Below are 14237 nucleotides of genomic sequence, written 5' to 3' on the forward strand. Positions count from 1 at the left end.
ATATAATATAATCATACAATTTATATAAAATTTAATTCGGAAAGTTAACAACTGAGGCCGAAGTCGATTGTCAATTATTGGGCCTCGCAGTGGGAAAGTGGGTCTTTTGGCAACCAACTGTTTTTACCACTTCACCGATGGTCTGGGAATGTGTGTTACCCTGTGCAACTTACCTAATGTGTAAGGAACCGATAAGTAGGTCTATTTGATTATAACTGATTGGTGGGTCAAAATGTTGTGTGAAATTTTAATAGCACATTAGCACAAGGCACACTAAGTAAAATTGTATTACAGATTTTTAAACACTTGTCAGGTCACCTTTTAAACTTCCGCATTCAACATTACCTGTGAGTTTAACATAAAGTAGACACGTTTGTAGTTTTAATACTTGGTAGGATGCATACGTACAATGTATACATGCGTTGAATCTTTCAGTCTTTGTCTATGTTTAATTTTATATAATTTTCTTTTCCATTTTAATATTATAGATATTTGTGGAAGTAGAACTGCCTTTTCATCTAGATCCATTATTAAATAGAATGTGGAAATACATATTTCTTGTCAACATAAAGACCAAAGCAATGTCATAATCATTTGCAGTATCAACAAACAATCTATATATTGCAACAAAATTAAAAAAGATTAATAATTTTTATAAGAAATTATCTACGCGTTTTCACTTAGATATTGTTAGCAGTTTTTATTGGCCATTGCAGTGTGCGACAACTACAGCAATCGGCATGACGGAGTGGCTGCCATTTCTATTATTATTATTACATTTTTTGTAGCAAAGGTAAGATAATCTATAATATTTTTTTATCATCACATAGATCCAATATTAGTAATTATAATATTATTAATCTGTTCATGGAAACAGATTCAGTCTATTTGAATTTAATCTCGCGATATAGTAATCAGTATATGACAATATGTGAACTCGCAAAGCATGCAACAAATTGTTCGTTCAATAAACATAATAAAATATCTTGCCTTGTTTGTAGAAAGAGTGAATTACATTTAAAAGAGAACTATGAAACTTTACTGCAATATGCAATTGTTTCTCTAACACTGAATACATACACTGTTACCAGCAAAATAATGACATTTGCGTACGCATGCCATCAAAGACCGAAGTAATTGATATATCGTCCGTTAAGCGTCAGACGGGCTCATCAACGTTCTTCTTCTATATGCTAATGAGCCCGTCTGGCTCTCAATGGATGAGATATAAATATAAGTCATACCGAATTGAAAATAAATACAAAGACTTCCGTTTTTTCTCCACTATTTTACCTGTTTAAGGAAATTATTTTGTGTTGATGTAGAATTGAAATATCGTCCACCACAAAAATCATAATAGATGTAATAGTTTGGTGAGTTGTTTGAGCCATTACACTGGACTTCACGTGTAAAAATATACGAACTCACTTGTAGAACTTTACGAAAATCAGCGGGAGCAAGTTATCCGAAATTTAACCACTCTGATAATGTGAATTTATTAGGATAGAGTGACGTAACATGCCATTGCACCATTTAAATCATTAAGAATTTAAACAATTACAAATTGATTGATTGAATCATTTATAAATCTCATATTTTCACATTTGATAATTTTCAGGTGTTGCATTGAATGAATGTAAGAGGTGTGAATGTTGTAAAGGTGGAGCTAACCGTTGTGAATATTACGGCTCGATAACTGCTTACTGCCTAGATGGCTGTATTGATAGATATTTTGGCAGCCGTTGCGTACACGCTTGTTATAACCTCTGTCAATCGTGTACATCGTATATCAACTGCATCGCCTGCCGATTTGGAAAGTATGGATCATCCTGTCAACAGGATTGTGGGCTTGGTTGTCAAAACCATCAATGTGACATTAATAGTGGGAGTTGCACATGTTTATCTAATTTTCAAGGTAATAATTGTGATCAATGTGTAAACGGTAAATACGGTGATATATGTGACACAAACTGTTCCGCAGGTTGCATAAATAAATCATGTTACATAAATGGTAACTGTTATAATTGCAAGCCTGGGTTTACAGGAAATATGTGTACTTAGTGTGAGTATGGTAAATATGGAACTGATTGTAACATTCGATGTCCACTTGGTTGCAGCAATGGCACTTGTAAAAATACTGGAGATTGTTATGGTTGTAAGCCCGGGTTTACTGGAAGTATGTGTAATCAGTGTGAGTATGGTAAATATTGAACTGATTGTAACATTCGATGTCCACTTGGTTGCAGCAGTGGCACTTGTAAAAATACTGGAGATTGTTATGGTTGTAAGCCCGGGTTTACTGGAAATATGTATAATCAGTGTGAGTATGGTAAATATGGAACTGATTGTAACATTACATGTCCATCAGGTTGCAATGGCACTTGTAAAGATAATGGTGATTGTCACAATTACAAGACTGGATTCACTAGAAGTAAATGTGATCAATGTGTCGGCGGTAAGTATGGAATCAACTGTGAACACGATTGTCCGAAAACTTGTGCGCTCGCAACTTGTGATAGCACAACAGGGGTGTGTAATGATGGCTGTAGAATTGACTATTACGGTGAGCAGTGTAACATGATGTGTGCGACGACATGCTTACCAGATGACGAAGGTACAAGGTGTTTTTATACAAATGGAAGTTGCGTAAAAGACTGTCAAAATGGATACCATGGTGATATGTGTCAAGACCGTTGCAGTGAAAACTGCATCAATATAATCTGTACAAGAGCAAATGGTGTATGTAAACTCGGCTGCGTTGGAGAATTCAAAGGAAATGATTGCACAGAACGTAATTATATTTTTTTTCTCTTTCAATTCGCTATAAGTTACATTTTTTTCATATTTATTTCCATAGTAATTTGGCAATATGATCATGTTTTTAAAAATATTTTTATAATTGTTTCATAGTTCTTTGAAAAGAATTTCTGCTTCATACGTTATTTGAAAATTATCTAATGATAGCTCGTCATTCCTGCAGTATAAGGCAAATATACCTTACTTGAACTTTAAAGTCATAAAATTGTAGAATTTATTGCCAAAACAGAAATTTATATCTTAGACTTCCTTCAGTATGCAACATTGTCAAACAATCTTATCATAACAAGGTATTCTCTAAAACATGATATTTAGAATATTTTCCTTGTAACGGTAACCCAGTGAAACGGATTTCCTATTGTTAACATTCAATATTACCGAAAGGCAAATACATTCTAGAAGTGATTTTACCGTGCTGGCAAAATAATATAAATTAAGATCTATTAGCCAGCCACAATTTATTATGTTTAGTGATTTTCTATTTTTGGTGTATAACTTACTAGTTTTACTTGATTCATTATTCACACAACTGCATTTTATGGTTTTAAAGCCTTTAAGATAAAGCGTTTTCAATAATTCTACCTAAAACCGATATATTACACCTATCTCAGAGATCATATCCGATTGTGATAACACGGCAGATTCTTCGAATGTTGGCCCATTCATTGGAGTTGGAGTTGGACCTGTGGCAGTTACTCTTGTCGCTGTTGGGATATTCATTATAATAAGACGGTACCTAAGGTCAGAAACATTTTTGCTATTAAATATGACATTGTTATTCTGCTAAAGGTAGCTTTAATTTTCTGTTCACCAGCAATTACTTAGTATACAGTTATTGACTCAGCCAAAGAATATATCTGGTATTCACAGGCAGAAAGACACATAGGCCAAGTCGAATCCAATGTCAAGATGAAATTTTGCCTATACGTTTCATATCATATTATACGGCTTTTTACTCAGCAGCCGTCTTCACACCCTATAAACGACTGTATCCCCCGCTTCCTCTTGCGAGTGATCAAAACAATAAAATGACACGGAAAAGGTACGAATCGTCATTAAATTCATTATTTGGCTTTACACTCTATGTGTATTTAAGTTAAACGGTAAGTCTAACATAAATATGTGTATATGATGATATAATAGATGCAACTGACAGGTAATGTTTAAAAAATGTTGACTGATAACACTCATTGCATGAAAATTCTCTCGACGATGTCAAGAAATTGATGAATATCACGCCAAATTGATTTGTAATCCAATTATCCATTTTGTTTTCTGTAATAAGTATGCATACTCCATAAACGTATGTAAATAAAATGTTTTGTTTCTGTTGCGTTTTTGAATGAAATTAATTTTTCTCTAGTCGGTAAAAAAACATTTACTGTATGCCGGCTTGCCAATTTTGATATTTGATCGGAATTCGTATTTGCGAATGATACTGTATTCCATCTTGCGATTACAAAAGGCGATTTATGTCCTTGAAATGCGTAAATGAAATAAAAAAATATGCATATAAAATTGTTTCTTTTAATCAGTCGTCATGTTTATACTGCCATTAAATGTCGACCCCCCCTCCCCCCCCATGTGATGCTTAAACTAATCCATTGGGGTGGTTGGATTCGAGTGTCTGTGACTCGCTATCCTACTTAATTAAATAATTAATTGAATGCTTCAGCATCGTTTACATGCAAGTGTTCAGAGTTGGATTTACACTTATATACTATCATAAAATACGAATTAGAAACTGAATGTATACACAAGGTCCCTACCATGTCTTGCAAGAAATTAATCGTCGATCCCCTATGGAAATCGCACGAAGTAATGTTACCTTACGATTTCAAAATATCAGTGAGATGAGACAGGAGAGGACTATAGGTTGACCACCGTCTGTCTGTCCGTCTGCAAGAAAATGATCCTCTGATTTAAAAACAACAAACAAAACTATTTCACCCGCAAGTATCCTGCGGATGAACGTATAAATAGAAAAGGATAACGAATATATTATCGGAAAAGTCGATTAAGTCCTTATTAGTAATTCAGAGTTAACTTCATGGTGAATCAGTCAACAAGATTCAAAAGCAGCACAAAATAGCCGAATGGCCTAATGGTTTAACTCCGTTTCTCAATAATAAACTTTGATAAACATGTCATCGTTACAAATACAGCCGACATGTTTACTGACTGTCAAGATTTACCGCTATTTCTGATGTTAGAAATAGTTTGCATTTGATAGTGATAACGCACACACGCCAGGAATATGTCCTTGTGGATTTGGTCGTTTTCATTGCTTTTTACAGTTTACAGTTTATTAATCAAGTCAAGGCCCATAAGGGCCTCTGACAACAATTGTAACAATAACAAGTCATAGTAACAAAATCAGATTGGCATGTAAAATCTGACAAATCGTTGCAGAAGTAACTGATGATGTGGAGGATGAGAACTAACTATTTATCTAAAAGTAGACATCATTTTTTTTACAGAAAACAGTCAGTTTTAACAAAGTATTCTTATTGTAATTGTTCATAAGGTCAGACAATTTGAGAGTATCTGGATATTTAAAATAATATTCATCTATATATTAAATATATAGATGAATATTATGTTGATAGAAAAAAAAATATATTACATTTTTTATCAACTTTGAAATATATATTTGTAATAAAAAGGAAATTCATCTCCTAAATATGTTACAATTACACAAATGACAAGTACTTTGTTCTCCTGCATTGTTTTCAAATCTACCCTTTTCTATTGGCAACATGATTCATGCATCTGAATTTACAAAGTGAAATGCTAAGGTCAAAAGGTAAAAGCTTGAAATATTTTTCAAATACAAATTCGTGTTTATACATTCTATAATTTAAACATTTGCTTGGGTTATTAACTGAATAGTTCCAGTTTTGTATAAACCGATCTTTAATTCAAGTGTTAACAGCATTTTAGAAGGAGTTACAAGAGCGAATCTTCTGATCTAACGACTAATTAGATATACCAAGAGAATCAAGACTTTTTTTTAAAATAACATAACCAGTTAAATTTCTTGTTTTGCCTCTGAGACAGTGAGAGAAGTTCTGTACAAAATATTACAAATTTTATTTTTCTTGGAGCTTATTAACTTACTCCAAAAACTCCCTGAATTTACTAATAACTGCAAACATAGCTTTGCGTGCTTGATCAACTAAATGAGCCTCAGTTCTACCGAACTTGCCATTGAATGAAAATTGAATACCTAGGTATGAGAAGTAGCCAGCAATTTCTAAAATATTACCACTCTCAAATTGAAATACTGAAGCATTACGTATACCTCTCTTATTTTTCAAAAATATGACAACTTTAGCCCCTATGAGGTGCAATACTCTGAAATAGCATTAAGAGCTGACTGGAGGTCATTAGGGGTCTCTGCTAAGGTTACTGTGTCATCAGCATACAATAGCAAATATAACTTGAAGAAGAAAACTTCAAAATCGTTATCACTTAACATATGACTAGCATTATCAGAAAATAACTGAAGACCATGAAATTTACTAGACAAAAAGCTATTAATCATTCCAGAATAAAAAAATAGAATAGGAAAGAGATTTTCACCTTGTCTAACTCCTGTATCACAAAAAGTTCAGATGGAGTATTGTTTGATTTTACACAAGACTTCGCTTTATCATACATGTTGAGAATAATTTTAAAACATTTACCATCAATATTGTAACTTAGAATCTTTCGCCGCAGAGCAATACGATTGACTGAGTTGAGGGAAATTCGGTTAATCCAAAAAAGCACAGTAGAGTTTTGTATTATTGACAAAATACATATCTATTAACAACTTTAAAGAAAATATATGATCAACAGGGCTATAATGTGTTCTAAATCCAGCCTGTTCTTCACACAATATGTTATTGACCTCAAAAGTGTTTAACCTAGTGTTTTATAAAGATGTGAACAACTTTCCAAAACAGCTTAATATAGTTATGCCCCTGTAATTGTCGGGGTTATTAATGCTACCCTTGTTCTTGTACAAAGGTAAATAACATCATTACTCCAGATATCGGGAAAAATACCCGACAACGACAGACGACGGACACAGGGTAATCACAAAAGCTCTTCTAGAGCACTTCTTGCTCAGGTGGTGAGGTAATAGACCCTCATTTTTTTCCTCTAATGGCACTTCTGCTTGTAAAATGGGGACTTATTTCATTCTCAGAATGTATTTTCAGTAAAATAAGACAAGGTTCATGTTAAAGTGCAAAATACAAAGACAAACCTAAAATAAAGCTGATTACTGTGCGACGCTGTCAAGAAAGCGATCTACAAAGGATTAGTGAATTCAATCTGGCGCCGCTTCACCCCATTTACTGTTCATTTTCTCACATGTTATTAATTGCAGTTGCGATTATATATTATTTAGTTGGTTTGAAATTCTAGAAAATATAGTCTTGTATGAGACATCGTCGCATTACGGTCTCATGATGGTGAACATTTGTGCCAAGTTATTTCAAAATCCCTTAATGTATAAAGAAGTTATGGCACTGACACGAAACACAGACCATGTTTCTCCTTTAAGTGTAACTTTAAAAAGAAAAAGGAAAGTAAAAAGATGGGCATTAACTACATATGGCCGATGTTTGTATGAAAACTTTGAGAGAGGTAGGTGCAATAGCATTGAAGTAATTGCACGACCAAATATATGAGGACACATATACAAACAGATCGAACAGACAGACCGCATGGTGACTGCTTTATACCGCCCTCCTTTAAACATTGTTTGCGGGTTCTAAATATGAAGAAATATTACAGGAGCATAGGAAACGCCGACATTTTGTAAAGAAGTCACTCACAAACAGGCGTACAGTCTATCTACCGAACTCGCAAGCACTTGTACAGAAATTAAGCAAGCATGCATACAGTCAGGAAATAGCACTGAATCTTCTTTCCTTTACGGTTATAAACAAATTCGAGAATTTATCGATGATTTTATTTAATTTTACCAAACTAGTATTGTTTCTTTATCCATGAAACAGTGGAATTTACATATAGGTCATTCTTCCAGCAAGAAAATAAGTACTTGTGACGCCGACAATGTATAATTTCTGGACAAAATCAGTGATCAATCGAGTTTTTGCTATAATTCTACCTGTCATCAGACTAGCACATTATATACAGAAACAAGTCATGTTCAGGTTCTAATAAAATGAAAATATATATACCTTTAAAGCTAATCAGTCACTTTAAAATGTTGTTTTTCAACGTTTAGCTGTCAGTTTATTGTTTTGATCACTCGCAAGAGGAAGAGGGGAAATACAGTCGTTTATAGGGTGTGGTCTTATTATGTGATACTGTTATTTATATATATTAATTCACAAAAACGTAGATATTGGCTGTTGCTTTTCTGTGCCTTACAATTTAACAACTGGTATTATTGTCTGACTTATATCAGTTTCATCTATAGCAAAAGAAATGAGACGAGGACTGTGATGATGGAAATAGATTATTGTAGAGGGCGTTGACATGCATTACCAATACCGTTCATGGAAAACCTCAATTCAATTGATCTAACAGCATTTCTTAACTTTTTACGTGTTTGTTGACATGTGGACATTCTACTTGTTCTACTTTAAATAATTTTACGTAAAACGATTGATGATGATCTGTTCAAGTGAAATACACGTACTAGTTGACTTTTCGAAAAGCATGGTAGCATGACATATTCGTGAATATGAATGAGACTTTATCAAGACCATAAGATATATAAGGTAACTACGAAAACCAATGAAATTTAACTTCGCAGAGCTTGCACGAGGCCTTAAGACATCATATATTATTACGTAGTATCTCGTGCATATTCTTAGCCCGCCCGTATAGCTCAGAAGGGAGAGCGCAGATGTATAGATCGCTGGGTCGTGAGATTAATCCTCGGGCGAGGCTAATGTTCTCCGTCACAATTTGATAAAAGATATTGTGTCTGAAATCATTCGTCATTCTACTCCCCCTGATTCGTGCGCGGAAGTTAGTAGTTACTTGTGGAGAACAGGTTTGTACAAGTACACTGGTTAGGTTTATTGCTCACCGTTAAATATCTGAAATACTGTTGAAAAACGGTGTTAAACCCCAAAACGAACAAAATCGTGCGTATTGCTTATATTCAGATTTCTTGATCGACTTGAACTTTTTTTCTTTTTACAGAGTTTACAACGACAATTGCATATTTAAGAGCAGTTGATACACACTGTAAAATCATTGTTTTAGGGCGGTTAAATTTGATACATGTTAGTACTACAAAGACATATTCAAATTATATAATTTAAGACATATATCAAACCGTATACCATTTTTTTTCCAGACATGGACATGTAAGACAGCACAAACCAGGTATGACAATATTTTTAGTTGTCTGCGTAGATAAAGCTTTGGTACTTATTTGATTTCTGTAGACTTTATTTCAGCAAATACAATTGCTGTTGCTTCTTCTCCGTACTGTATGCATAGTTATGGTGAAATATGATTTTGTTTACAAGTTAATATCTTGTTTGCAACAAACTTAAACTGTAGACATCATTGTAATTGTTGCCTTTAAAATCACTTCATTATGATTTAACATGTAATATTCATTCAAGTTTTCTGATATTTTTATACTCCAGCATTCTGTATTTGTAAATTACAGAAGACGCACATGAGTTAACAGATAACATACACGATAACGTCAAAACAACCACTGCCTTGCCGAATGTACAAACAAATACAAGTACCGATTTATTCCATACTATTTTTTACATTTATTGTGGGAAATTATTACAACGAATGTAACATGCCTAAAATGTTGTGCGAATTTGACATTAAATGTTTTATGTTCTACAAATGTAAGGAAATATACTAACTCTAATTTCAAATTAACAATATGTTAACCTTATAAATGTGGTTGATATAGATACTATATTTTCCTCATGTTTTTAGATGCTGGCTATGAAAATACACAATTTCCAGCATATGAAGAATTGAAAGAGAGTAAAAATGAATCAAGTACGTATGACAGTATTGATGATACCAGCACCAGTTAGACAGATCACATTTTGTTGCTCATAATAACTGGACGTGTTTGTCACTTTTGTGTACATAAGCAGATATCATTACCTGCATAATATCAGTACAGAATCTCTAAAATATCATTTTTTATTCCCTGATCATGTGCATATAATACTATTGCAACAAAATATCCCTATTAAATTGACAATAAATAATGTGTGATAAATGTTAGAACAGGCAGAATTATTATAATTGCACCAAACTCATGAAATTGTAGTATGTTACACATTTTACAATTTATTATTATATTCCTGTTGATTTTTTCTTATCTTTGTGACTAAAGTTAATATTTGTGTTATCAGATTGTAAACTGATGGTTTTTTACGCTCTTACACTCTTACGATCATCAAAGAAATTATGCTATTATGTCTGTTATTATTTTATGATTCTTTTCCTGTGTACGTATATATGTAATTATGGTTATTGTATTGTACAACAATGTTGTTTGCTAAGTATTTGTTTTTTTTTCGTGTAATTTATAAGTGATTTTTCATACAAATGAACACCACCTACAAAACAAAAAAATGTCTAAGAAATTAATCAAATTAAAACAGATATTATTTGTTTTGTTAATGACGGTTTTTAATTCTTAAACCATTTTCATTGTATAAGTTTCCTCTTCCTTCTATTGCTATATCTCAATGACGGATGTAAAGTTTGAATAAATAAAGGAATTCTAATGTTTCATTTAAACTGTGAGACAATAGTTTCATACTGTTACTCTTTCATAAATTATTAATTCAAGCGTAGATATATGCAGTTTTAAGGGAATAAAGTACTTATGACATTTTCTAACAGTTTTGTTAGGGTTAAATTCTTTTATTGACTGTTAAAATCAATGAGAGCTAAAGGTACATGCGATCAAGTAAATATTCCTGGACTGTATTTACGGGTTTTAGTGTAGAAATCTGACATATAAGGAAGCCATCCAGTAGTCCGACGTATGTTCGATGGTTTTATCCAGATATACACCCATACGTATAATAATGCTCTATGGGGCACCTGAGTCTTCCGCGACCACCAAAAGCTTGAAAGTCGTCGTATGAGTTATTACTATGTCTGTGTGAAGGTAAACCCGTCTTAAAAATACTGTATCTGTTAAACATGTTCTTGTTCAGTTTGAATGAGGTTTCTTTACATGTGTCTCAACCGTATTAAACCTCATAGCACCTTAACGTATTCTTTTCACAAGCTGCTCACATCGTATTGCGTATAAAACACTGTCTTCAAACTAAACACTGAATAATTGTTTTCTTAGGAGTGATAGAATATTTGTATAATTTGATGTACTTACTGGAACCGTTATGACGTTTGTCAATTTCCGTATGATTAAGTATTCCCATATGCGAATTAAACATTTTCCGTTTGGTTGCACTTATGAACTATATAAGCCACCGGAGAATGCCAGAAAAAGCAGTATGAGAATACATAATCGAACGTAGATTGCCGGATTTCGTTACGAATCCTTTACTTAAAGAGGGTGCGTACGAATATTTTTTTTCAGTCATGAAAAGCGTTCTTTCGAAAGTTAATTACGGGATTTCGTTACGAGTCCTTTACTTAAAGAGAATTGTACGAATATGTATGGAAACGTTCTGTAAAGAGCACAAAAGTTCCTGTTTAGGATCTATATCGCATACTATAAAAATGTGTTTTGTGAGATTCAAGCTATTTGGATAAAATCATATTCTTTTCGTCTGTAAAGAGCATTGATGTACTAAGTGTAACCCTTACCCTGTTGGCGGCAAGTGATTCTGCCATTGCGGCCAGCGCAGACCAAGATCAGCCTGCACATCCGTGCAGTCTGATCATGGTCTGCAATGTTCACCATTCAGTCAGTATCCTTTTGATAAGCACCTCTTCTAACAGTAAATGGTAATGTCCGAATTGAAAGATGGACAAGTTCATAATAGAAATTTAGCAGGCTAAGGGTTAATTATATCAGATATAATTCTGCCAGTTATAAGAAAAGTTGAATAAGTGATGTTCGATCCAGGATTTATGTAAATAAATATTCTCTCCACCATTATCCGTTTTGTTTTGCATTTTAATGGTTGCAATTCGTTCGCCACAACAAGTCACGTGGTCGTTAAACCGAATTAAATCCCCTAATGAGAGTTATAGTAGTTGTACGGAGTGCTGAAATGCAGAAATATAGTTATATGGTTATAAATTTTGTGTTCTGTAATGCTATAGCTACCAGATTTATAAAATCTGTTGAAAGCACAGAATGCAAAAAAGCGGATTCAGTTTATACTTTAAAACACCCATGACGCCCTTTAGGACCGACTGGATTCAGTGTTGCTTGATTTTCTGGTACTTTTTTGTTATGGAGTCCATTAAACTTATGTGTAATAAAGTTGCACAGGTGCGAGGGGTTGGAGGAGGGGGGGGGGGGGGGGGCGGGGGTTGCTGGGAGCGCGAGAGGTGTTGCACATTTCTTTACCTCTCAGGAACAGACTCAATAAAACCGAGTCTGCTATTATACTTCTTGGTTACATAATATGCTTCAAAAAAGATCTTTTTACTGATTTTATAAACGTCTGGTTTACTAACAGTTTGCTGTACGAGTCACAAAACGGTGTTAATGATCATCTGATTCAGATTTTTGTGTGTGATTGTCGTCTAACTTTAACAAGAAAAATGAGAAAATATATCGTCGAGAAGTATGAATCCAGCGTAAAAGTTTAGAACGTCTCTAATGAATTGCCATTTACATAGCATCCATGGCAACTAAGGCAAACTTCGCGCACCTAGTTTGTTTAATCCATCTTTCACAACACCATTGATATTATATGTATGTTTTGCCGGGTTTAAGTGATACCACAAAAAGTTTGTCAAATGACTACTTTTCAGTTTTTGATGTTGAGGAAGAACTCAGTAGCCACTCCTAGCATTATTTCAGACACATATTAAACTACCGACTTTCCATCTGGAACACAAAATAATTTTACACCTAGTGCTAGGTGTAGGACCCAGGGTAGCGATGGCAAGTAATCCAAATTCCGCGACTTTAACCATTTGATCAGTGAGGCCCCTTTCACCATTCTGGGATGTAACAGGGTGCTATCATGCAAAGCGACAATTGTTTTCTTTTGTTGAATGCCGGATATTATCTCAAGATATTAAAAAGATATTCATGATATGTTTTCAGTCCATTAGTCGGCTTCACATGTTTTTGTTTTCATCGGGAACGCCCATAGAGGTTGTCATTTACCAGATATTTTCACCAACTAGCTCTTATTCACTATTATCGTTGCTCCATGGGACACTATCCGTGTAATCAGATGTACAACGTTTACGTTATTATCGCCCTTAAGCAAAGGAAAAGGTCCACTATCGCATCATTCGACAAATAGTTTACATGATTTTTTTTTCTCAAAAAAGCATAAATCTTACTGAAACCTCACTGCACGTGGAACGTCCTAAATATTATTATAATTATTATTAATATACCTAACTTATATAGCACTCTTTTCTTACAAAATATGTACGTTCAAAAGTGCTTTACAGAAACATAAAGAACACATACATATACATACATACATGAACATAAAGAACACATACATACACATACATACATGATGTATGGAGTAAAACAGTTTAGGCAGTCCTCCATTGATGGTTGTATTTCAGTGTCATCAGTTATTTAAGATACAAAACAGGATACTATGTCTGTCCGTATTTTGTCTATTTTGCTTATGAAAAAGTCACTAAAGTCTTGAGCGAGTTGTTTGAATGATGCAGCTTTTGGTAAAGTGATGTCATTTCTAGCACCTAACAGATGCTTAGTGATTTTGAAAAGAGTCTTTGAATCTTTTCGGCAAGATTCTACCTTATCCGAGAAGAAATGCATTTTTGCCTTTTTTGGTAACCTATTTACTGTTGCACACTGTTCTCTGTAAAGCTGATGGTCTATTGTCAGTCTCTATTTGCGCCATTTCTGTTTCAACTTGCGCCTTAAATGTTTAGCATCATGAAGGTCTTACAGAGATAGGTCAACATACTGACACAGTAGGATTTGTTTCACCGTGACTTTTCATTCCAAAATTCCTAAATTCAACATTTTCAATGATAAACATGTAATAATACATAGCATATGATAGGTTACACTGATGTACATGTATCTTATGTTATGAGTAATCGCAGTGTTTTCTGCTGAATCTTGACATGATTTTTGCGACATCAATGATTCTTTGCGTTGAAGTAGAGATTAAAGTGTAGATAAAACATTCAGAGGAAAATAAAAGTTTTATTGGAGAACTGTATCATCCATACTTCTAGGTTGCACTTAACAACTTGAGACATTTATGGTAGTAGACCCTTAATGACAATCGGCAAGTTTCATG

The 14237-nt window shown here is 33.8% G+C and overlaps 1 protein-coding gene across 1 annotated transcript; it reads left to right on the forward strand.

The window, feature by feature from the left end:
• The first annotated feature begins 1626 nt into the window (after positions 1-1626).
• On the forward strand, positions 1627-11908 carry LOC128551066 (multiple epidermal growth factor-like domains protein 10). The gene is made up of 5 exons (XM_053531387.1): positions 1627-2791; positions 3429-3558; positions 9149-9177; positions 9470-9550; positions 9760-11908. Exons 1-5 carry the CDS (start codon positions 2308-2310, stop codon positions 9861-9863), a joined length of 828 nt encoding a protein of 275 aa, XP_053387362.1. The 5' UTR covers positions 1627-2307; the 3' UTR covers positions 9864-11908.
• The last annotated feature ends 2329 nt before the right edge of the window (positions 11909-14237 follow it).

This window comes from Mercenaria mercenaria, chromosome 19, assembly GCF_021730395.1.
Source record: "Mercenaria mercenaria strain notata chromosome 19, MADL_Memer_1, whole genome shotgun sequence".
NCBI classification, from domain to species: Eukaryota; Metazoa; Mollusca; class Bivalvia; order Venerida; family Veneridae; genus Mercenaria; species Mercenaria mercenaria.

Coding starts and splice junctions, on each gene's coding strand:
- LOC128551066 (XM_053531387.1), top strand. CDS start 2,308: ATGTATAATCAGTGTGAGTATGGTAAATATGGAACTGATTGTAACATT. Junction 3,559..9,148: donor ATAATAAGACGGTACCTAAG/GTCAGAAACATT, acceptor TTTTTTTTCCAG/ACATGGACATGTAAGACAGC. Junction 9,178..9,469: donor TGTAAGACAGCACAAACCAG/GTATGACAATAT, acceptor TGTAAATTACAG/AAGACGCACATGAGTTAACA.